Raw genomic sequence first — 23,110 nt, 5'->3', positions numbered from 1 at the left:
CTACTCTTGGTTGACTGTAAAATGTCTGCTGAGGGAATGTGCAAGCACATTTTGTTTCCCCGGAAGGTAGGCTGCCAATAGGGTGATTTGATTGCTGATACACCAGTTCCAGAGGCTGACTGCTTCCACAGACAGCGAGGCAGATCCCAATCTCCACTGCTTGTTGATGTAGAAGACAGTTGTAACATTGTCTGACATTATAAGGAGATGGTGAGTGTGGATGAATGGAAGAAAGGACTTGAATGCCTTCCAGATTGCGCCCAGCTCCAGGATACTGCTGTGCATCCTGGACTCTCGAGATGTGCAGGCACCTTGTGCTGGGTGGCTGTTCATGTGGACCACCGAACCAAATAGGGATGTGTCTGTAACAATGTTCCTGTCTGGAAAGGAAAGGAGAAAAGGGCACTAGTGCTTATCTGAAGAGGATTTGTCTACCACAGCAGGGGAAGACACTATCTTGGCTGGAACTGTCACCATAAGGTTCATGGAATGATGGCTTGGGGAGCATTTGGATTGCAGCCAAGTCTGGAGACAGTGAAGGTGGAATCTTGCAAATAGGGTGACGTAGGTGCATAAGGCCATATGACCTGAGAGAGAGAGATGTTTTGACTGGTACTCAAGGGTTGCTTGACACATGAGCCACAATATTGTTCACGGTCTAAAACCTACCCGTGGGCAGTTACATTCTTGCTGTCAGGGCTGGGTCATGGACAGCCAGACCTAGTGGTTGGAGCTGGAGTCCACCATCAGGAGTCAGCTGGGCCAGGATCCTGGAAGGTCAGAAACCAGAGCCAGACTGTAGATCAGAACCACAAGTCAGAGTTCTGGAGCTAAGCCAGGATCAGGATGCCAGGAAGTCAAGCCTGGGGCGATGGGAGAGAGGGGTAAGGGGGAGGGAGGATGGGCAGGAGAACAAGCAGGAGGGACAAGGTGTTCCCAGTTTTTTAGACAGCTTCCTGTTCCTGTCATAAGTAGGGCCAGCAGGCCAATCAGCTGCTCTGGGACTCAATCTTGGTTTGTGAATCAAACAGTTGAGATGGCAGAGGTCAAGGACTGGTCTCCAACTGCCCTTCTCTTTGTATATCCAGGAAGCAGATAGAGTAAAACCCTCTCCTTTGGTCTTGAGGGGGGACATGGTTCTGTTGCTCCTCGCTGCAATAAGGAGTTCACTTCTTGAGAATACTGTCACATAAGAGTTTTCCCCGTGGGCGGGGAGGGGGTTTCTGGAGAAGGTAGGGTTGCAAACTGTATTGAATAGCCAAAGTGGATGACATTCAGCACCAACTTGTCCACTGTCATCACACTCCAGGTCTTGAAAAAGACTTCCAGACGACCCGCAAATCGTGTGGGGCGGGGCGGGGCGGGGAGGTGTTGGGCTTAGCGTTTCATGACTATTGAGCTCCCATCAAAAATAACGTTGAGCCAGGGACTGAGATTGAGATGCCAAGACTGTTGCCAAGGGTGAAGGAAAGTGGGACTTTTAAACCCTGTCTCTTATGTATTGGTTCACAGGTGCTCCGATGGAGCCATATATCAAGATCTGACCTGTGGGCGGTGAAATTTCTTAGCAACAGGCATGTATATCCACAGCAAGCAGAGGGTAAACCTGGGATCCTTTAGGGTATGGAAAGACTCATCCGTCTTCTGCTTGAGAAGCTGCGATTAGTCACGGGGGTGGGTTCTTTAATGGTATTCTGGAACTCCCTAGCGAACCTGACACGTGGATCCATGACTCCTTGCGCACAACAATGGCATAGCTCTAGAGGAGGTATCAGCGGCATCGACTAAAGATTGGAGGGTGCTCCTGGCTACCAGTTTGCCATTGTCTATCAGAGCTTGAAAAAGAGCTCTGTCTTGATCCGGAAGGCTGTTAATAAACTTCACAAGCTTGGAGTAATTCAGGAAATTGTATTAACCCAGTAATGCTTGGTAATTGGCTATCCTGAACTGGAGGCTGGACGATGAGAAGACCTTTCTTCCAAGCAGATCCAGGCGTTTTCCCTCTTTGTCAGCAGGAGTAGATGGGGGATGCTTCATTAACAGAGAGAACTATTCTGTTGGTTCCAGAAGCATGCAAGATGTCTAAGAGTTTGTGCTCGTAGTCTTGGATCTCTTCAAGAGGAATATGAAACTTTCCAGGAACTCTGCAGAGAAGGTCCTGGAGTTGCCTGAAGTCATCAGGAGAGTGGGTGGGCTAGAAGTCACCACTTCATCCAGGGATGACGGATGGGAGCCTTGCTGGTTCCAGTGGAACCACGAGATCAGGAGCAAAATGTTCCTCCTCCCCTATCATGTCTGGGAGCAGATCTGAGCATCCCCTTAGTGGGGAGGCAAGGGGTGTCTCCCTGGCAGATTGGATCGACTCTGTAGGGGGAATAGGCCAGTAGGAGTGGTTGATAGGTGGTCACTAGGGCCCCCATGGCATGGGGTAGCAGAAGCTCAAAGTTAGATGAGGTAGAGGTTGGTCCCAAGCCAGCGAGGGTCTTTTGAATGGTGGAGGACACACAGGGTAAGGGAAGAGCAGTTCATTGGATGGCTCAGAATCTCCTGATGAGGAAAAGGCTGATTCCAGTGCCAGTGGTGGTACTGTCAGTGCCATTGGAGGGGAGATGTACTCTACAGATGGGTTAGGTGATAAGCTCCTTCCAGCAGTTGATTCTCCCAGAGGTGGTGATATCTCCCTGGAAACAGAGGGGCCCAATGGACAAGGAAATTCCGGATCTGGGAGAGCAAAAATGTCCTGTGGGGTGGGCAACAGATACAGATCTCCCTGGTGTGAGAGGGGTTCTCCTTGCCCAGGCCACCAGTGCCTATGAGAAGGGTCATATCCATAGTTGGCAGTGATCAGGACTTTGTCAGTCCTGGTGGATCCTGGGGTTTGGAAGAAGCCATGGAGGATGGTACTGATGGAACACAGTCTGGTGGAGTCCAATGCTTATGGGCTTTCTTGTCGTACCTCTGGGACCTAGAACATATTAAATCCTCATGGGACAAGCCGGTGGGCTTGTTTACAGCTGAGTTAGACTTCTATGAAGCGGACTTACAGGAAGATTTCGTCTCCTGCTTATGAGAGTGCTTCCTAGCTTTCCAACAAGACCCTGCCATGGGATCTGTCGGGGTAGATTCTCCTGCACCAGCGCCGGACTTCGCAGCAGGAGGTGCACTTCTTGCTGAATCAGGCCAACGTACAGGGATGTTCCCCTGCTTGGGTCCTCCATGAGATATTTGCGGAGATGAAGTTCCCTCCTTTCTCAGATACAGCTGGGGAACAATCAGCAGATAATGCACCTCACCGCAATGAGAGATTCTTCTAGGAAGTACAAACAGCATTGGTGGTCATTGCTGACCGAGAAGCATCTTGGGTAGGAGGCACAGAGTTTGACGCCTGGAGCATAGTCTAGATCCCAAACAGGGAACAAGGCAGCGGGAAGGTCCCCCTGGGAAACTAATTTAATACTAAATATTAAAAACTATTAAAACTGTTAAGAATCATCTAGTTTGAAAACAGTTTTATTTTGTAGAACAAAGCCAAAGGTGAGGACACTAAAAGATCTGACCCAGACCATGCGGCGCCAGTGAGAAGGAACTGGAGAGGCAGTTGGTCTTCCCCAACCTTTATCCCCTCCGTCATGAGCATGAGGTGAGCCAGGGCACATGCACAGACCAGCAGACACTGCTTTCAAATTCTCCAGCTGCAGGAGCATGGTGCGTTTGCATAACCCACAATGTAATACAATAGGGACCATCATTTGAAGAAGAATGAAGAATTATCACTAAAGAGTTAAATTATTCTATCAGTATAAACAACAATTTTTTAAGTACAACCATTATAGCTTTATTCCTCAACTCAGCATATTGTACTGAAGCAGGCATTCCAGAAACCCCACTTCAGATATTCAGCTAGTTTATGACAAATATTGGTGGAACGTGTTCAGTTGATACTACCAATGCCCCCTCCCCCACCCAAAACCAAAAAACTATTTAACAACAATTAACACTGATCCATTTAATTCAGCCTGATTTGTGCAGGAGCATCCAAGCTGTACAATTCTGATACACTCTTCACAGCTTACTCTCTCTTAGAAAGAGATATGGGTTTTGCTGTGTGCTTCAGTCTATGGTGTCAAACACTCCCCAGGGCTGTTACACTTGCAAAATTAAAAAGTACTGAAACATAGCTAGGAAAATTAATTCTTAAAGCCATCATACATATTAGACTCTCCCTCGGAGCCTTCTCTTTTCAGGAACTGCTATGCATGATGGAGCTTATGAGAAAGGGCTTTTAAAAATCCTTTTAAACTCCCTAGGTCCTTCTGCCCATCTCTTTTGGAGGATGACAGATTCAGGTAGGATGGTCTTAATAGGCTCATTTAAAATTCACTATACATCTGCAGCTTACTGCCAGTGGAAGACTGTTCTTTAAAGTGTGTTGGTATCTACTGTTAAAATTAAAATGTGATAAAAAATACATTTTATAGATTACAAATTAATGCAAATCCTATTAATCCTATTTATGAAATCAGTAAAATTAGCCATGACTAGTTGAATAGCTCTGAACGGTACTTATTGAAATATGAAGTGTTAATGACATTTTAGTCATGCCAATGAAATAGAAAATGCTTATTGAGTATTCTCTACTATGGTGCGACATCTGAGTCGATCTGCTGACACACTGACCTGTAAAGGTGTTCAATTAAAGCTGCCAAAGTTGCCCTATTGACTGGTGGAAGGCTCTGAATAAAAGTTCCATACTTCTTCACTCGTTCCTTTTCATTCTGTGTATCTAATGGAGGAGGAAACAAAAAGTCACTGGACATTCACCACAATCCATATTCCAAAACAAGAACGATACCGATCCACTACAATGGCAACATCTAGCCATTTAAAATTACAATTAAACTAATCAGCCTCCTTCTGCTATCAGTGCAGTCTGTTATTGTACAGCACTTGAAGGAAAACAGTATCGATTATGATGCTATATACTGCAAGATCTGCATTCAAGAAACATTTTTAGCAGAATTCTCCAGAAAGCAACAAATTGTTTTTCATCAAAGAATGCCTTAATATGTAGAGAGTGCATGTGTCTGTAGTTTGAAAATTGCTTTGATTTGGGAGAATATATACTTTCATTTTTACACATTATTATTTATATTATAGTAGTATGTAGAAGCCCCAACTGGGATTAAAACACACAGTGCTCCGAATAGCTTACAAACTAAACAGACAAGAGAGATGAATGGTGAAATGAGAAGCAGAGGCTCACAGAGGTGAAGTTACTTGCCCACGATCACACAGCAGGTCAGTGGAAGAGCCAGTGATTGAATCCAGTCTCCTGAGTCCAGTGTGTTACCCATTGATCTACTCTGCTCTCTACCCTGCATCTACCTTGACTCTCCACATTGTGCCTAAGACTGAACCTGCTGCCTACCTTGCCAGGTCCAGGAATAAAACGACTAATTCGTATCATGCTTTTCTTCCCCTCTTCTCGATTTCTGCCTCAAATCTTGTTTTGCAAATTTTCTGTTCTCTCCAGCTAATGACTAACCATCTCTATTAAGCATTTAGCAAGATGGTGTATTAAGAATACTACATAAAAATATAATGTACTGTTGCATATGGTTTTTCACTACTTAGACAATATAAAAAAACTGATTAAAATTACTATTCCACATATACCTCGTGTACCTATCCTCTCCCACTTACAGTTATTTATAACGGTCACACAAGTACTTCTGGTAATACTTTAACTACAACAGGAGTCTCTGCTACAAAGCTGTAACAGAGTTCTAGTCACATGCACTAGTCAGGTTTCAGAGTAGCAGCCGTGTTAGTCTGTATTCGCAAAAAGAAAAGGAGTACCTGTGGCACCTTAGAGACTAACAAATTTATTTGACCATAAGCTTTTGTGTAGCTCACGAAAGCTTATGCTCAAATAAATTTGTTAGTCTCTAAGGTGTCAGAAGTACGCCTTTTCTTTATGCACTAGTCAGGATGTTAGTCAATGAGACTTCATTATGGACCTTCCCTGAAAAAACTAATTTAAAATGTTGCTCATTAAACTTTTTCTGACTGCTGACTTGATGAGAGCAATCTAAGTTTCAAAATTCAGTCCTACACTTCGTCTTAGTTGAGGTCAAAGGCCAGTTACTGGTACTAAGCCATGTTGTTGTAGCCTTGTTGGTCTCAGGATATCAGAGACATAAGGTGGGTGAGGTAATATTTTTTATTGGACCAGCTTCTCTTGGTGAGAGAGACAACCTTCCAAGCTACAGAGAGCTCTTCTTCAGGTCTGGGAAAGGTAATCCCAGCTTCACAGCAAAATACAAGGTTGAAAAGATAGTTCAGCATAAGTAGTTACCACATAGTATAAGGGACCATTCAAGGTAGAGTGGCCCATTAACACCTCTGCAGTCATAGGAGAAAAAGAGAGAGGGTCAGTGGTTTACAGATTGTTGATCTATGGCTCATTACAAAAATCTGTAACCTACTACAGGTGAGTCTCATCTTACGCGCATTTAACATCCGCGAATTCAGCTTTGCGCGGTCGGCAAAAACGAAAACAAAAGAAAAATAACAATTTAAATACTGTACCTGTAGTGCGGGCGATTCCGCCCACCATTACACTCAATGTAATTTTGACTATACGCGATTTTCTGCTGAACGTAACCCCAGTGTAAGATGAGACTCACCTGTATCTCCTTCTTTTTGAATGGTCTCCTACAATATGCACTATTACCTAACCCACCTTGTCTCTCTAAGTTACTGGTGCTATCTTTCCCATGAATTTGCCAAGTTCTCAAATGGCCAATACTCATCTAACTTCTATATTTAGCTTTATCTTTTGCTAAGTTAGAGAGCAATTAATGCTGCTATATTTTAATTCAATATTTTATTCTTAAAAACAAACTGGACATATTTATAGTCAATAAGATTGTGCCATGTAAGTGAACTACAATGGTATCAATCTTATGTGCTTCACTACTAGAGTAGCTGGGCAGCTCACAATCTTTCATGTATTTATACTAACAACATCCCTGTGAGGTAGCAAAGTGCTATTGTCCCCATTTTACAGATGGGACACTGAAGCACAGAAAGACTAAGCTACTTGACCAAGGTCACACAGGAAAACTATGGCAGATAAAGAAATTGAATCTGTCTCTCCCAAGCTCCCAGGCTAGCAATGTAACCACTTGGGCCATCCTTCTTCTGAAAGTAATCTACAATTCTAGTACCATACTTGGGGAAAAAACCTCAAAAGTTTAAACTACAAGGGTGACAATACTTATGTTCTCATAATTCTTAATTATATTTACTCACTTTTATTTGTAAACAATATAAAGATTTATTGCCCCTTCAGGTAAACATAACTTATTTTCACTTCAGTCAATATTTATCTCCAAGGTCAAGAAACCCAGATGTTGACCTCAACAAAAGTCAAGGTCATAATAGTGAAATCTTCACCTCCTATAATTATACCAGGAGATATAATGCTAGCACTGTTTACAGAGTAGATCAATGTGTATTTATATGTTTCCTAACTTTTAAGGACCCCAAAAAGCCTTTCAACCAACCACTCTAATTTTAAACCCAGTTAACATGTGACTATGGACTTGATCCTGATCTCTACTACGTGGAGACACATATCCTTGGGCTTCTAAAATAAGATGAAGTTGGCTTTAGGTTGAAGTCACTCAGTTTTCTTTCATTTTGAGGTTTATTTTATTTATACTTCCTAAAGAGAGGCGTATATAAGTAAAATTACTCAACAGCACAAGTACAGATTTAGTAACACACATCCATCCATATAGATGTGTATACATAGACACATATAGAACTAATTAAGCCAAAGGATCTTTAACAACTGCACGTATCAAGAGCTTGATTTATGTCTCATGCAGAATATGGCAAGGGTAGCCAAACTGCGGCTTCTGAGCCGCATGCAACTCTTTTACAGTTGAAGTACGGCTCCCGGACCCTCCCACAGCCCCCATTCTCTGCCTACCAGACTGTGGGGGGGGGGGGGGGAGCTCACGGTTTCGGCCATGCAGCATGGTAGTAGAGCTAAGGGCTTCTGCCATAGACTGGTGCCTGCTGTGAGCTGGGGGGGCAGGGTCCAATTTAAAAGTTCACCCCCCTCCCCCAACAGCTTGAGTCATATCCCCTAGGCATGCCTCCCCTCTTACCCTCAGTGCTCCCTCCCTGCAGTTCCCAGGTGTTAGCTCCGCATGGAGAGGCAGCGGCAAACAGATGGGAGCTGCAGGGAGGGGCTTCTGCTTTAGCTCCTTGGGGAGAGGCAGCAGCAAAAGCAGCAGCTCTTCCTGCAGCTCCCCACTGTTTACTGAGGCCTCTACCCAAGGCACAGCTCCCAGCTTGCTGTCTCCTGCAGCTGCCGTGCAGGGAGAGGGCCCAGTGGCACCATGTGACCAAGCAGGGCCAGCAAACCCTGGCAAAAATATGGGAGGGCACATCACCCCATGTGTCCCCCTCAAACATTGCCTCTGGCTTCTGCCCAGCAAGGAGGATAGTCTCTCGAACTTCTGAAGATTGTCGTATGTGGCTCAGAGTGTCAGTAAGTTTGGCAACCCCTAGAATATCGCATCTCTAGTATCCTGCCCCTTAACCACCAGAACTGTTCAGTACATACTCGTGGCCTCTATTGGAACTCCAATGCCACTTTCTCCAGCATGTGTATTACTTGCAAACCTCACATCCAGTTATTGACTAACCTTACTTAGCTTGGGAGATCTTACTGGAACACAACACAAGATTGTATATTTGCAAGCAGTAGACAAAGAGGACCAGGCAAAGAGCATTATTTACAGGTCTGAGTGTAAAGATTAATGCTCTTGCAACTGACTTCAGTGGAGCTGAGATTTCACCCATAATTTCTCAAAGTGATTTTTGTAATATATATATAGAATCCTTTTATTGATTATTCAATAATCTAATGTTTGCTCTGTGTGTATATATATTAAATATAAAATACAATATTTTGTATTAAAAATGTTAATAAGAGTTCACATTTACATGTTCTTTTCCTAAAAGACCACTTCGAGCTATGAACAAGACTGTTATTTATTTGCCCTGCATTTATTACCTAGTGCAGAGATCCAAAATGGATAAAGCTCTTTAGTGAGAAGTGCATCATCTATTTGAGACAGGAAACATTTCAGTACATCAGTCACATCTTCCAGCTGATGTGTTCCAGCTCTCAGTTTAACACTTCTTGCATCTTTTTTGAAGCTCTCTAGCAGCTCACTCACATGGGAAGGATCACCATTCTTTAAGTAGATATGTTTGCTACCTAAACCTTAAATACAGGAACACAAGGGAAAAGTCAAATGCTATCTTAAAATCAAAACGTTATTCCTTACACAACATTGACCAGCACCACCAAACCCGGTTACAGTTAACATAGGCCTCTTTCCTAATGGATTGTTAACAATGCCAAACTGTTCTATGATCACTACTTCAGGAAAAGTTTAAAATTACTAATTCCAACAATCATTTGTGGACATCTTATAATCATCATAAAAGGCGTGATAAAGGGAAAGAGTGCTGCCTCTTTATATAGGGGGATATATTTTCAGTTTAATATATCTGCACTTCTGTCCCTCCCCCAGGGACCAATTGTGCCACCCTTCAGGACTCATCCAAAGGTATGCTTTTAGTGGGTGTGTGTTCGTTCTGAGATGTTTTGACTCTCGAGGCCTTAATGACGGCACTGCTGATTCTCTCGCTCATTTTCAGGTGCACAAGTTCCAGCCACTGGCACCACAAGGGAGCCACTGGCAATTCCACTATTCCCGTGGGTGGATTGGAAGCTTAAAGAGACACTGCCAATTTAAAATAGAACATACCTGAAAATATGTTAAGAACATCACCTTCGACTACTACAGATAAATAAAGCCTTTTATATTAAGCTTGTTAACTGTGTGCATTTGCCAGCACTGTGTGTGTAGTCAGTTTAATTGTTTCTCTTTGTAGAAGCTGCTTTTCCCTTGCTTCTCCTTAAAAATGCTGCCAACCATGCCAGCTCTGCTGCCAGCTAGTTCATGTTTCCGACAAGCACATCCCTGCTTTCTTCCATGGGACCCTTTATGTATGGAGGGGAACTCTTGTCAAAATCCGTGAAAATCACCAGCTTACATTCTCCTTCAAACTCACCTTTACTGTGTTATCTAAAAGCAATATCATCTGTTAGTGGTTCTGCATTGTTAACCTTGGCTGTGGGGCCTCGTAAATTCATTTATGGCAATTTGTTCCTTTTCAGGCATGTTTTAAGTAGAAACCAGTATGCTAGCAAGAAATAAGCATCTGATAAGTGTCTCAGCTGAGTACACTTTATTTCTCCCACACTCAGAATACTAATTATTATCATAATCATCCCATTAAAAAGGACACCATATTCCTCTGAGCTGAAGCCAAGCATTTCTACCTGGAGGATCATTTTTGAAAGGGACGTTAAAAATGTCTGAAAACAAGGGGTTAGCCTAAACGTGCCTTCTCCTTCATAACTACAGCATCACACTTCCCCTGCTTCAGTAACAGTTCAACACATACAAATAAATTATGACGCCTGGGAGAATAAAATGTTGTTTATAAAAATTCTTCAGTTTGCAAATGAATCAAAAATAATTAGGCAAACAATCTTTCTTGGTTTCAGCCAAGAACACCACACCTTGGGATACCACAGTTTACCATAAGACAGCGTTACCATATTCAAAACAAAGTTATTCAGCTAGACAAACCATCAGTGTTAAAATATGTATGTGTGGCACATGCTTCATTAAACCTATTCCATGCTGACAGAGGCCACGGATACTGTAATATTCTGGAAGCATGTCTTTATAGGGTTAATATGTATATACCACTTCAACAGTAGGCTTGATTAATTATCAAATGGTGCAAAGGGTGAAGGCAATTTGCACACACCCTCTACTGGAAACCGTGCCTCAGAGAGATTTACCTTAGTAAAGGATAGATGCCCCTGCCCTCCTTTGGCTGTTCTGCCAAAAGAGGTGAAAGAGGTCAGAAGGGGAGCAGTAGCTTTAAAAACAGTCTGGGATCCCAGTTTGTGGAGATCTCTCAGGACATGTGCTCAGCCTGCTCTTTCTTCCTGGTTGACTTTATTCACTTCCTGGACTCAGCTGACCGGCTCTGGGTGCCCAGGTGCAGTGGGGTTGCAGAGAGCTTGTACAACTGCATGTGGCAGATTTTCTGCCATATGGGGCTTAAAACTTGGCCTTAACCATGCAGTGAATCAAACTCCACAACATAAAATTATAAAGGGGATGCATGGATTGCCAGCCACGTTCAAGTGGCATTTCCCAAAGTTTCACTTATAATCAGGTACGTTGCATTATATATCTCTAACACATCAAAAACTACTGCCACACAAAGCACCTGCTGAAAATAGTGACCGGGTTAATAAAAGAGTATGGGTTTTATATACAGTCGCACAAAGTCATTCAATGCAATCGGATAGAGATGCTTCTTAAGTATTATACGAATGATCCTACGAGTTCAGTGAGTCGAAAAAAATCTCTACTCCACTTACCATACTGTGTAACAAATGCTATACAGCTGTTCACTGTAATAGGAACGTCATTTTTGCCGAGCTGCTGATCTTGTAAGGCATTACCATCTGTACGTGCTGCTTTTTCAATTGCAGTATGCCAGACCGTGAAATCCAACTTCGTATGACCATGGATGTATAATGTTCTGCAAAGTTGGAAAATATTTTGAAACAGTAATAAGGGAAAGAAGATAGAAAACTTCTCACTTTTCCAAAGCAGCACAGTAGTTCTCATGAAAAATGAATACCTGAAAATAGATTCAGAAGCTCAAGGTAATATTTGGAATAAGACATCAGAGCATCTGACTTAAATATACTGCAGGAGGATGTTGTAATGGCTTATTCTACTTTTAGTGCCTTCATTTTTTAGCAAAATATTATCTACAGTAGTACAAGTATTATATACTGGTGCCAGCATATGTTACAGTAGAGACAGAATGGAATCCATGGACCTTGACACAGGATTTGGGATGGGGCCTTTATTAATGATTTATTCTTTTTGCTCTTGTGCACCCACTCCTGCAGTGCACACTCAGTACTGAGTTACAGTTCAGTAGAGACCACAGCCTCACTTTCAACTTTATAAGATTAACTAACTGTTTCCTTCTCTTTTCTGTTTTCTCCCCAAGATCCAGGACTGGAGACAATCCAGGCCAAGGGGGTGGACGGAGGAAGTCCCTGTGGGAAAGCTGAGCTACCTGAACTAATTCCTTTCCCCCATCCTCTCTGGTGCACAGAGCAGTGATTGTCCGGGAATTTCATAGAACTGGGGGAGAGAAGCAGGGTGGGGAGAAGAAACTCTAAGCGCTTGGAGCACCACGGAAGAGTACCTTAGCCAGTTTCTTTATTCGTTTCCTTACTCCGAGCCATTCTGTTTGGCTGTTATTTAAACTGTAAAAATCCTCACTCTGTTTGCCCTTACTTAGCTTTGGCTCCTGGGAGGCAGCTCCAAGTCTTGTTTAATGGTCTACATATGGCAAAAGTGTTCAGTTATCTAAAGTCCTTTCCCAGCTTTGTTCCTTTTCCAGCAGGAGTAGAATATGAACCAGATTTATTGTGATTGTTTATCATGGAACGCTATGAATTAGTAACATTTTATTTATTTACAATATTTTGTGCCCAGCTCATTCATAGCACATTGCAGCATAGCCAAGACCAGCCAAGTGATGCCTCAGTTGCTTTCAGGCCTGCCAGGTCCTGTGGCAGGATCAGAGGTGCAAAACGCAGCAGGTACTGACGCAGCCCTGCACTTTGGAGACCTTTTTCAAATATGTACCCAGACAATAGACGTGCTCTTATCTGGCCTGATTTTAAATCTCCCTGTGTGCTCCAATAGGGATTATGAAAATACAAATCGTTCTGGGGCTGCAGAAAGGTGAGCCACTATAGTCACCATTTTGAACTGCTTCTCTGAGAATTTGGCTCCCAGTACCACTCGTTCGGAAGTACTGCTTCACCACCTGTCCTTATCTGATAGCACACATTGTACCATTTGGCAAACGATTAGGCTGGTTTGTCTCACACTGGGCACAAAGAGAGGAGAGCTTTGCCGGGGCCGTGCTCTCAGACTCTTGAGGCAGAGGTTGACAGTAGATAATGCATTGCTCCCAAGCACCTTTTGGCAGCCATTCAGAATGCTAGTGAAGAGGGGAAGGATCCTTTCAGTTCTTTTCCAATATGATGGGCAGAGCATTCTCTGCAAAGTCACACTTATGCATTATTCATTCTTTTTGCTGCTGAAAAATAGCAGGATTTATCTTGTGATTGAATATCGCTCAAAGGAAGTGAATGGAAACCTCAATAAATTCTTTTCTACTACCCACAGAATTCTAATACACATAGGAAAGCAGGATACTCTAGGTACAAATATCTTCAGCGTCGTCAGGTTATTCCATTCAGTTCAGAGTCACTAAGTGGCATACCAAAATACACTGTAACTTGATAATCACTTTGTTTTCTAAAATTTGAAAGCTGTCAGAATAGATCCTAATTCTAGTAAAGGAGCAAATGTGGCATTGGCTTCCTTGTAACAAAGAATGAAGAAAAGGAGAGCTATATTTTGATGACAGCCCTGTGGTTTCCAGGATTCCATGGCTGGAAAATTCTGCTACTACTGCAGAACTTGGCTGCGATTGCTGGACAGGGCATTGGGCTATGTTATGCACGAGGTGCCATCTGGCCTTAAACTCTGAGTGTATGAAAGTAGGTATTCAAGCTTCTCCCAAAAATATAACATCGACCCTACCCCAAACTCCAGGGCAGAGACAGCCAAGCAGGCAGGAGTAGCTGGAGAAGCGGTTTCAGCATGTATAGCAGCACAGCACAGGGAGAGAGGGGGGCAATGAGATCCAGCCATGGCTACTGCCCCGTCCTCACACCCCAAAAAATCACTGGACTCAAATCCTCCTCCCCCAGCAAATATATTACAGTTTCATTTAAATTAGACCTGAGCATGTAATTGATTTTTCAGTTCTGTTGGTGAACTGAGAAAAATGCAGTTTGTTGTGAACCAAAATTTCCCCCCCCCCCCCCTTCCCAGTTTTTCATTTCATTTTGATCGAACAACATTTTGGAACCAAACCGTCAATTCAAAATGACAGATTGTTTAGAAAAATCTCAATTCAAAATGAGATGTCAAAACTGAAACATTTTGAGGTTTACAAAATTACGATTATTATTTTTTCAGGTTTTTTTCCCCAGTCAAAACTATTCGCCAAATTAGCAAATAGTTTTGGTTCCCTGAAAAAAAATGTATTTTTCAACTAATTTACTAACTTGAGTTACACACTCTTTTGTTGCCAAGCTCTAATCTAAATCTTATGAGACGGTCAAAATGTGGGTACAGCTAACAGTGCTATGTATTTAAAAAAAAAAGTTACCTACCTTTTCATAACTCTTGCCCTTCAAGATGTGTTGCTCATGCCCATTCCATTCTAGGTGTGTGCGTGCCGAGGTGCAGTCGTTAGAGATTTTTGCCTTAGCAGTATCTGTAGGGTCAGCTGTAATGCCCCCTTTGAGTGCCGTGCTCATGCATTGGTATATTAGGCGCTGCAAACCGTACATCCTCTCAGTTCCTTCTTGCCGGCAACTCCAACAGAGGGGTAGGAAGGTGGGTAATGGAATGGATCTGAGCAACACCTCGGAAAGGTAGATAACCATTTTTTCTTCTTCGAGCGCTTGCTCATGTGGATTTCATTCTAGGTGACTCTCAAGCAATATCCTTGGAGGTGGGCTCGGAGTTCATAGCCTAGCGGCTTGCAGTACTGCTCTACCAAAGCCAGCATCACCCGGGGCCTGCTAGGTAAATGTGTAATGGGGCGTGAACATGTGGACGGACAACCAGGTGGCCACCCTACAGATGTCCTGGATAGGCACATGGGCTGGGAAAGCTGCCAAAGAGGCTTGCACCCTGGTTGAATGGGCAATTATGATCACTGGACATGGCACCTTTGCCTGATCATAGCAGCAGTGAATGCAGGCAGTGATCCAAGAAGAAATTCTTTGAACAGACACTGGACAACCTTTCATCATGTTGGCTATCACAATGAACAATTGCGTCAATTTGCAGAATGGCTTGGTCCTTTCGATGTAGAAGGCTAGCGCCCTCCTGACATCTAGGGAATGCAATCTATGTTGTTCCTCCTCCGACTAATGCGGCTTTGGAAAAAAAGACAGGTAAGTAAATGTCCTGGCCCATATGAAACTGAGACCACCTTGGGCAGGAAAGCCAGGTGCAGCCGCAGCTGGACCTTGTCTTTGTGGAAGACAGTTCTGAGGTAAGCGCCTTAATCTCAGTTACCTGGTGGGCGGATGTTATCACAACTAGGAACACGACCTTCCAGGACAGGAGGAGGAGAGAACAGGAAGTCAGAGGCTCGAAGTGGGTCCCGCGAGCCGTGACTGCACAAGATTTAAGTCCCATGACGGAACGGAGTACCTGACGCGCGGGTAGAAGTGCTCAAGGCCCTTGAGGAACCTGGCAGTCAAGTTCTGGGTGAAAACCAACCTACCTTCAAGCGGCGGGCAGAAGGCTGAATAGTGGCCAAATGAACCTTGATAGATGAAAAGGACAGGCCTTGGAGCTTGAGATGCAGAAGGTAGTCCAGGATCAACTGCAGTGAGGCCTGCTCGGGCCAAATACTTTTATCCGAGGTTCAACAATCGAACCACTTCCATTGGGCTGGGTAAGTCGCACTGGTGGAGGGCTTTCTGCTGCCCAACCAGACCTGCTGAACAGCAGCCAAGCACTCCTGCTCCTCCACATTTAACCATGTGATAGCCAAGCGGTCAGCTGGAGCACCGTTAGGTTCAGATGCAGAAGACTGCCGTGGTTTTGGGACAGTAAGTCCTCAAGTGGCAGCTGTAACAGTAGCCACCGAGAGGTCCAGCAGCGTGCCAAACCAGTGCTGATGGGGCCAAGCTGGCGCTATGAGGATCACCTTCGCCCTGTCCTGCTTGATTTTCATGAGGACTCTGTGAATCAGCAGCACTGGAGGGAAGGCGTACAACAGAGCCCCCGATAACAGGAGCAGAAAAGCATCTAACAGGGAGCCTCCGTCGATCCCTTGAATCAAGCAGAAAATGTGGCGTTTCCTGTTCTGCCTGGATGTGAACGGGTCCACTTGGGGAGTTCCCCACTTCTGGGAGATAAAGCTGACCACTTCCAGATGGAGGGACCACTCGTGGCAGGATGAGAAGGTCCTACTGAGGTGATCTGCCAAAGTGTTCTTGCCCCTGGGGAGGTGTGCAGCTACAAAATGGATGCCGTGTCATACACAGAAGTTCCAAAGCCTGAGGGCTTCCTGGCAAAAGAGAGACAACCTGGCCCCGCCTTTCATAGGCTCATAGACATTAAGGTCAGAAGGGACCATTATGATCATCTAGTCTGACCTCCTGCACAATGCAGGCCACAGAATCTCACCCACCCACTCCTGTAACTAATCTATGTCTGAGCTATTGAAGTCCTCAAATCATGGTTTAAAGACTTCAAGGTGCAGAGAATTCTCCAGCAAGTGACCCATGCTCCATGCTGCAGAGGAAGGCGAAAAATCCCCAGGGCCTCTTCCAATCTGCCCTGGAGGAAAATTCCTTCCCGACGCCAAATATGGTGATCAGCTGAACCCTGAGCATGTGGGCAAGACTCACCAGCCAGCCACCCAGGAAAGAATTCTCTTTAGTAACTCAGATCCCACCCCCTCTAACATCCCATCACAGGCCATTGGTGACCAAGGTGGAGATGTAAATTCCTGAGTTTGCCGACTGACCCTCGTCAGCAACTGGTAAGGAGAGGGCAAGAACCAGTGCCTGCCCAAAGAGTGGTACTGGGGAGCTGGAGACTGGTGCCATGGCCAGGGACAATCCCGCACCAGGGTGGATCGATGCCTGGGAGACCGCCTAGGCAATGGTGATCTGCGCTGTGGTGAACTCTGGTGCGAGCCCCGACGGTACCATGGGTCCAAGGATCGGCGTCGTGACTCAGGTGTCCCATGCTTTTCAGGCGGAGATCTTCATGTCTGGGACCTGTCTCTTCTAACCAGGAACCGAGGCTGCAGTGCCGGGGTCCGAGGTCACAGTGATGGCGACCAATGCCTGCAATCAGGAACACTTCTCTGCTTTAGGGGGCAGTCCCACCACCAGCTTGCCCGTAGATGCTGCGGCCTGGCAAGGTCCTTTGCCTGGTTTGACATCTGCTGTGCTGGCCGGCCTACTTGCTCTTTGGCTGCCATGCCCGCTTCAGGCACAGATGACCCTACTAGGGGCCAGTACCCTCTGCCGCTCCTAGGAGTCAGAGGCAGTTCCCTGGCTGGGCTCGGGGTCCGACTGCAGCAGTATCCCTGAGCAGCTCCGGGGAGGGCACGTGGCCTGACACAGGTCCTTTACCCAAAGCCCCTTTATTATGTGGTGCCGGCAGACCTGTCGACTTCAACTGCTTGTTAGGCACCGGGGAGAGGAAATGGTGCCGGGTGGATTCCAGTGCCGGTGTGCTGAGCACCAATACAGACGTGCTGGGAATGGAGTCTGATCGAGAGGGCTCCAAGGTAGGATGAAGCACAGACTCCACGAGGAGGGCCCTCAAGTGGCTACCCTGTTCCTTCTGAGTTTGAGGCCAAATTTTTTGCAGATTCTGCACTTATCCTTTCTGTGGGACTCCCCCAAACACTTTAAACAGTTCTCATGGGGGTCACTAATGGGTATGGGTCAGCTGGATGATGAAAATTGCTTAAATCCTGGGGAACAGGGCATGCCCCACTCCAAGACGAAATCCCAGCTGGGACTCTAACTCCTAAACTACTACTCTAATTAGCTAAGTACCTATCAACTACCAACAAAGACGACAGAACAATGGACTGTATGAACTGCTAATGCTCTTGCGATGCAAGACAAGGCACTCCGACCAACAATCACAGGCGGTGAGAAGGAACTGAGAGGGCGCCTAGTATACCAATGCATGAGTGCAGCACTCAAGGAGGCACTACGGCCAACCTTATGGCTATCGCTAAGGAAAAATCTCTGACGACTGTGCACATGGGCGCGCACACATCTAGAACGGAATCGACATGAGCAAGCCCTCAAAGTACATTTAATTTAACATTTTACTAACCCTAAGCCATTTTGGGTATGTATGTCTGTACGAATGTGATGTTACAAACCAGCAGCAAGGTGGTATGAACAGGAAACGGGGCGGGGGGTTTCTGAAGCATTCCCTGGTATGTGGGAAGCCGTGTAATACAGTTTACAAGATTTTCTGTAGTACTATATATATTTGGGGGGACAGCTTTGCGGCTCTAGCATCATCTATTGATGTCACTTATCTCTTTGCCAACACATTTTTCACCAAACGGTAGCAAAAAAGCAACAAAACCCACTACTAAAGAGAGAGAGAGAGAGAGAAATCCAGCCAGAGGCTGAGACAAAACAAAACAGTAAAAGGGGCTCATGTCTCATTCAGCTCAGGATTGAATCACCTGTCAATAACACTCTCAGATGGACTTTGAAATTTATAAAAGAAATAATAATCTTTGAAAACAAATCCTTTTTCTACTATATTTATAAATACCTGCCCATCATACAAACTGACAATTATTTTGCACAGCAACTGAGATATGAAATGCTCTCCAAATGTCTGATACTGAATACAAACAATTTGAAGTACAATTAAGAAAATGTACTATCAAAATGGCAGATTTACAATAAGGATTTTAAAAGCTTACTCAAAAAAGTAAGTGGTTTGTACAAATTAAGGTTTGTAAGAGTGGAACATACTAAGCAAATGCTGTATTATCTAAGTAAACGCTTATTATTGAAATACGAATCAGATTTCAGCCAGGGTCCACCTGTCATAAAGGGCACTGAGCTGTGCTGCAAGTAAACCACAGCATCTTAATCTATTTTTCCCTTTACCAGTAAACAAAACTGATCAAATGAAAAGGTTCACATGACATAAAATTAGGAGTAGAAACGACATGATGAGCATTGACAACGTGCCAGCCAAATGTGGTAAGAACAGAGGTGAAATGGTCCCTGCCCCAAGAAATGTATAATGCAGGACTGGGCCCTTGGAAGCAGGTCCACCAGCATGGAGCAGCTTGCAGGATCATGGCCTAAGCAATTCACATTCTTTTCGCTGACACTTAGTAATTAGTATGTGTGGAAAATTACCAAGCAGATTGTTATATTTATTTAACTGGAAGGGGATAACTGAAACAGGACAAAAATGGAGAAGCTGCTCAGAATCAGACAAGTATTACAACAAAGGGCAAAGTTCAGAGATCTTTCAAATGGCACCTGAAAGTCTTTATACCCCTGCACAACATCATGATGGTGGCACTGACAAGGTCCATTCAACTATGTACAACTTTGTGTTTTATGTCTAGATTAACCCCTAGATGTCAGTAGTTTCCACCTCATTTTATGCTCATGATTGCATTTCATAAGAAGTCTTACTGTTGACATCAAAGGGTAACCAAGAAAGCAATGTAAGTAAAGAACCATTAGTATAATTAAATTATGCCATGATGTAGGAAGCGGTTATTGTCTAAATAAGAAAAAAAATACCTTAAGTACAAGAAAAGGGCAAGAGAAACAAGCACCATCTGGATCACATCACCTGGTCTGGTCTGAAAGTATTCACCTATACTTAACAGGATGGGGGGGGGAGTGTCTGTTGAAGAAACCACCTTTAATAAAAATAAGCCTGTATAACAACTCGTTATTCCTTAAAGGAAAACTCCAGTGACTTAGCATAAACCTTTCCAGAGGTCAACACTTCCTTTTCTTAAGAATGCTGAGCCTGACCAACACCTTCTACAGTACAATATCTTTTGTACCCCAGCAATAATAACTATACAACATGTTACATGTTATGTTACAATTTATAATACATGCTCCATTGCTCATCCACAGTTGTTCACAGACACTATTCCTCTCCCCACTAGACAGTCCACCAGCAAGCCAACTAGACTCTCCAACCCAACTTGATCAGTCTCCCAGTAGTGGAAGAGCAAGGGAAACATAGGGCGCGAATGGGAGATGGATTTGCCAAATGGGTAGTGCCTGGGCTGGAGGAGAACTAGGGATATAGCATGAAGGAGCAAACTGGATGGGGGAACCAACACAAGGGATGAAATATGATATGTATGCGTAGCTGCGGTATAAGGCTACCCTGTGGGAAGCTCCAGATACGGGAGATGGAAAAAGGATTGCTGCTTCAAGGAGAAGATCAGGAAGCAGTTCTGATGGTGGAATGAGTCTGTGAGCAGGAGAGAGGCAGTGAAGTTCTCCAGGTAACAAGAGGCTATACTGTGAGCAATAAGGGCTGCCATGGGGAGTTCCATTCATATTGCAGGTGGATCAGGAGGTTCTGGCAGGGAAGCAGGTGAAGGAACATTTTTCAATACAGATTCCAATTTACTTAAAAAACAGTGTTACGAGTCTTTTACTGTTCCTAATAGCTGCAGCAAAGGGTGAGCCAGTTTCTCTGTCTTACTGCCTGTCACCAGGTAAAACCAAAATACCTCCGTATTCCAAGCATTTATTTTTTTAATTTTAAATCAAAATAAATTTCAAGCGTTTGTTTTTTGTTTTATAGGTTTAAAGGTTTGTAAATTTGGCAAGTCCACTGGAGTTTTGCCTTAATGGACTGTCTCACTCAAATCTTTTTCAAGGAGCTAGAAATTCAGAGAGAGAAATACTACAGACTCTGATAACAGTGGACTCTGATTTAGCTCTGTCAGAGCAATCTTCTACTGCCTATTGCACTTAATTTATATGCTCTGACCATTAGCTTTGTACCTGAGTAGCTGGTGCCTTTGTGAAACAGTCCAGACGCCATGTTGCTATTGTCTAATCCTGTCGAGAAGAAGGCACTGCACAAGTAGAAGAATGAATTGGAGCGGATATTGTGCTAACTGAGAATCTTTAAGTTGGCCCCTACTCACAAGCCTTTCATCATTCATTAACAATTATGAAAATCTTGTGCGCTTCTCCATAGCAAGACTCTGGGCTTGTCTACACAGGCAATGTACAGCATTGCCACTTTGTCGCACAGGGGTGTGAAAAAACACCCCCCGGAGCGCAGCAAGTTTCAGTGCTGTAAAGCGCCAGTGTAGACAGTGCATCAGCGCAGGGAGCCGCACCCCCAGTGCTGGTAGCTGCGCCCCTTGTGGAGGCAGGTTTTTTAGAGCGCTGGGAGAGCTCTCTCCAAGCACTCTGCCGTGACCACACAAGCTACATTAAACTGCTGCCACGGCAGTGCTTTAGCATTGCCAGTGTAGACTAGCCCTCTAGGAGTCTTATTGCCCCAGGCAATAAGACTCATAGACACCGTCCACCATCAATCACAAAGTAAACAGTCACTAAACATTTTGCTGCCTGAGGCAACTGTCTGTTTAGGTGTTTAGTAAAGCTGACCCTCCATCTCAGTAGTTTCAAATCAACATTCAGTGTATATCCATATAAACACATACACAACATACCAGTGAGTTTCCTGGTTCAGGGTCCAATAACAAAAAATACATACATTTACAGCTATAATTATTTTACCATTGCAGCAGTGGTCACACTTTAAAGTTTCTATTGCTTTGAGATGTGTTACTTGAACAAGAAATCTGTCTCAAATTAGTAGAAACATTTTAAGTGTGACACCTGACAGTCATCCATACTTCTATTACAGTTAGGAGCAATACTTAAAGAGGAATATCCCTACAAAGTTTGGGACTAGGCTAGCTCCCCGTCTCCACATACAGTATTTCCACAGCTGAGATCAATGAAAGTTCTGAAACTGAATCCCTATTGATTTAAATGGAATGGAACCAGCAAGTACCATGTTTTCCAAGAAAGGCACATGACCCTGGAACATGCCTTCCACCTACCACACAAAGCTTGGAAGGGAATATAATAGATATGACAGCATCCTGCAATATCATGAGCAAACCTTATAGAATTAAGTTAAGCCTTACTGAATTACATTTAACACCTTTGGGGACCATTTTATTGAAAATGCAAATGTTTGTGTACTGTTGTGGGATTGTATGAAACTTCTTTAGCCAGAAGACCGGACTGATGCAATATCTGGGAGACAGTAGGAATGGCAAAGGACTTTTTTGGGACAAAAAATGTGAAGTGGATTTCCTAGGAGATACTTGTGGGGAGGAGAATGCAAAAGACCAACTTTGAATCCATCCTTTTGAAGCAACACAGTGAGAAGAGCAACAGGCTGTGTTCTGATTACCTGCTCCTGAAAACTACAGTTCAAAGACCTTCATACTGTATAAAGAAGGGGATAAACTTTTCATGAGGGTGCTATTTCTGAGCTAATGCTGTTATGAATTTGTGACGACAAAATAAAGCCTTTTTGAGGATCTGAAGGACTTAGCGAGAGTTGGGGTACTCTCTGATAAGCTTATTAGCATGCATGTAGTTCTTTTATTGTTTGTTTATGTTTTCTCTGCAGTGCTTTTACCTTAAGAATAAAATAGGCTTCATAGGAAGTGCTGTGTGAGAACTTCAGTTGTTGGCAATTGCCCTGTCTCTGAGGGAAGAAATGAAGCAGGTCTGCTTAGGCAGACTCTCTTTTGCTGGAAACAACAGTGAAAGCAGGGAACTTTTCGACCTGGGAATATCCTAGTAGGGAGGGAGGGAGACATGGGTCTCCACCCGAGAAAGGCAACTGCTAAGGAGCTGGAAACTTGCTGAACAACTGAAGGGAAAAATGCATGTGCAGTTGCCCTGAATCATGACAGGGTACACACAATTGTTATAAACTAAAATAAATAAAATAAAAAGAGGCTCTGAAAACTGTCTTCCTCCATTTTGAAGTGAGCATCGTATCACAAGCCAGACTTGGCGAGGTTCTTCTTTTGTGAAAGGTACACACATAAGAACAGAACATAAAAACATGAGAATGGCCACAATGAGTCAGATAGGTGCTGGTCCTGACAGGGGCTGCTGTCAAATGCTTCAAAGGGAATGAACAGAGCAGGGCAATCATCAAGTGATCCATCCCATCGTCCAGGCCCAGCATCTGGCAGTTGG

General features: G+C 44.1%; 1 protein-coding gene across 1 annotated transcript in view; it reads right to left on the bottom strand.

Moving 5' to 3' along the window:
• The window catches only part of ARAP2 (ArfGAP with RhoGAP domain, ankyrin repeat and PH domain 2), a 195,656-nt gene that overhangs the window by 57,406 nt on the left and 115,140 nt on the right, over positions 1-23,110 (bottom strand). Inside the window, exons 20-22 of the mRNA XM_084625426.1 lie at positions 11,561-11,724; positions 9,098-9,310; positions 4,678-4,783 (exon numbers count right to left, since the gene is read on the bottom strand). Of these exons, the coding sequence (XP_084481552.1) occupies positions 4,678-4,783; positions 9,098-9,310; positions 11,561-11,724 (483 nt within the window). The remainder of the gene's footprint in view (positions 1-4,677; positions 4,784-9,097; positions 9,311-11,560; positions 11,725-23,110) is intronic.

This window comes from Lepidochelys olivacea, assembly GCF_965140295.1.
Source record: "Lepidochelys olivacea isolate rLepOli2 genome assembly, chromosome: 4".
Taxonomy (NCBI): domain Eukaryota; kingdom Metazoa; phylum Chordata; order Testudines; family Cheloniidae; genus Lepidochelys; species Lepidochelys olivacea.
Note: the sequence above shows the minus strand (reverse complement) of the source record. Positions and strands in the feature narration are given on the sequence as shown.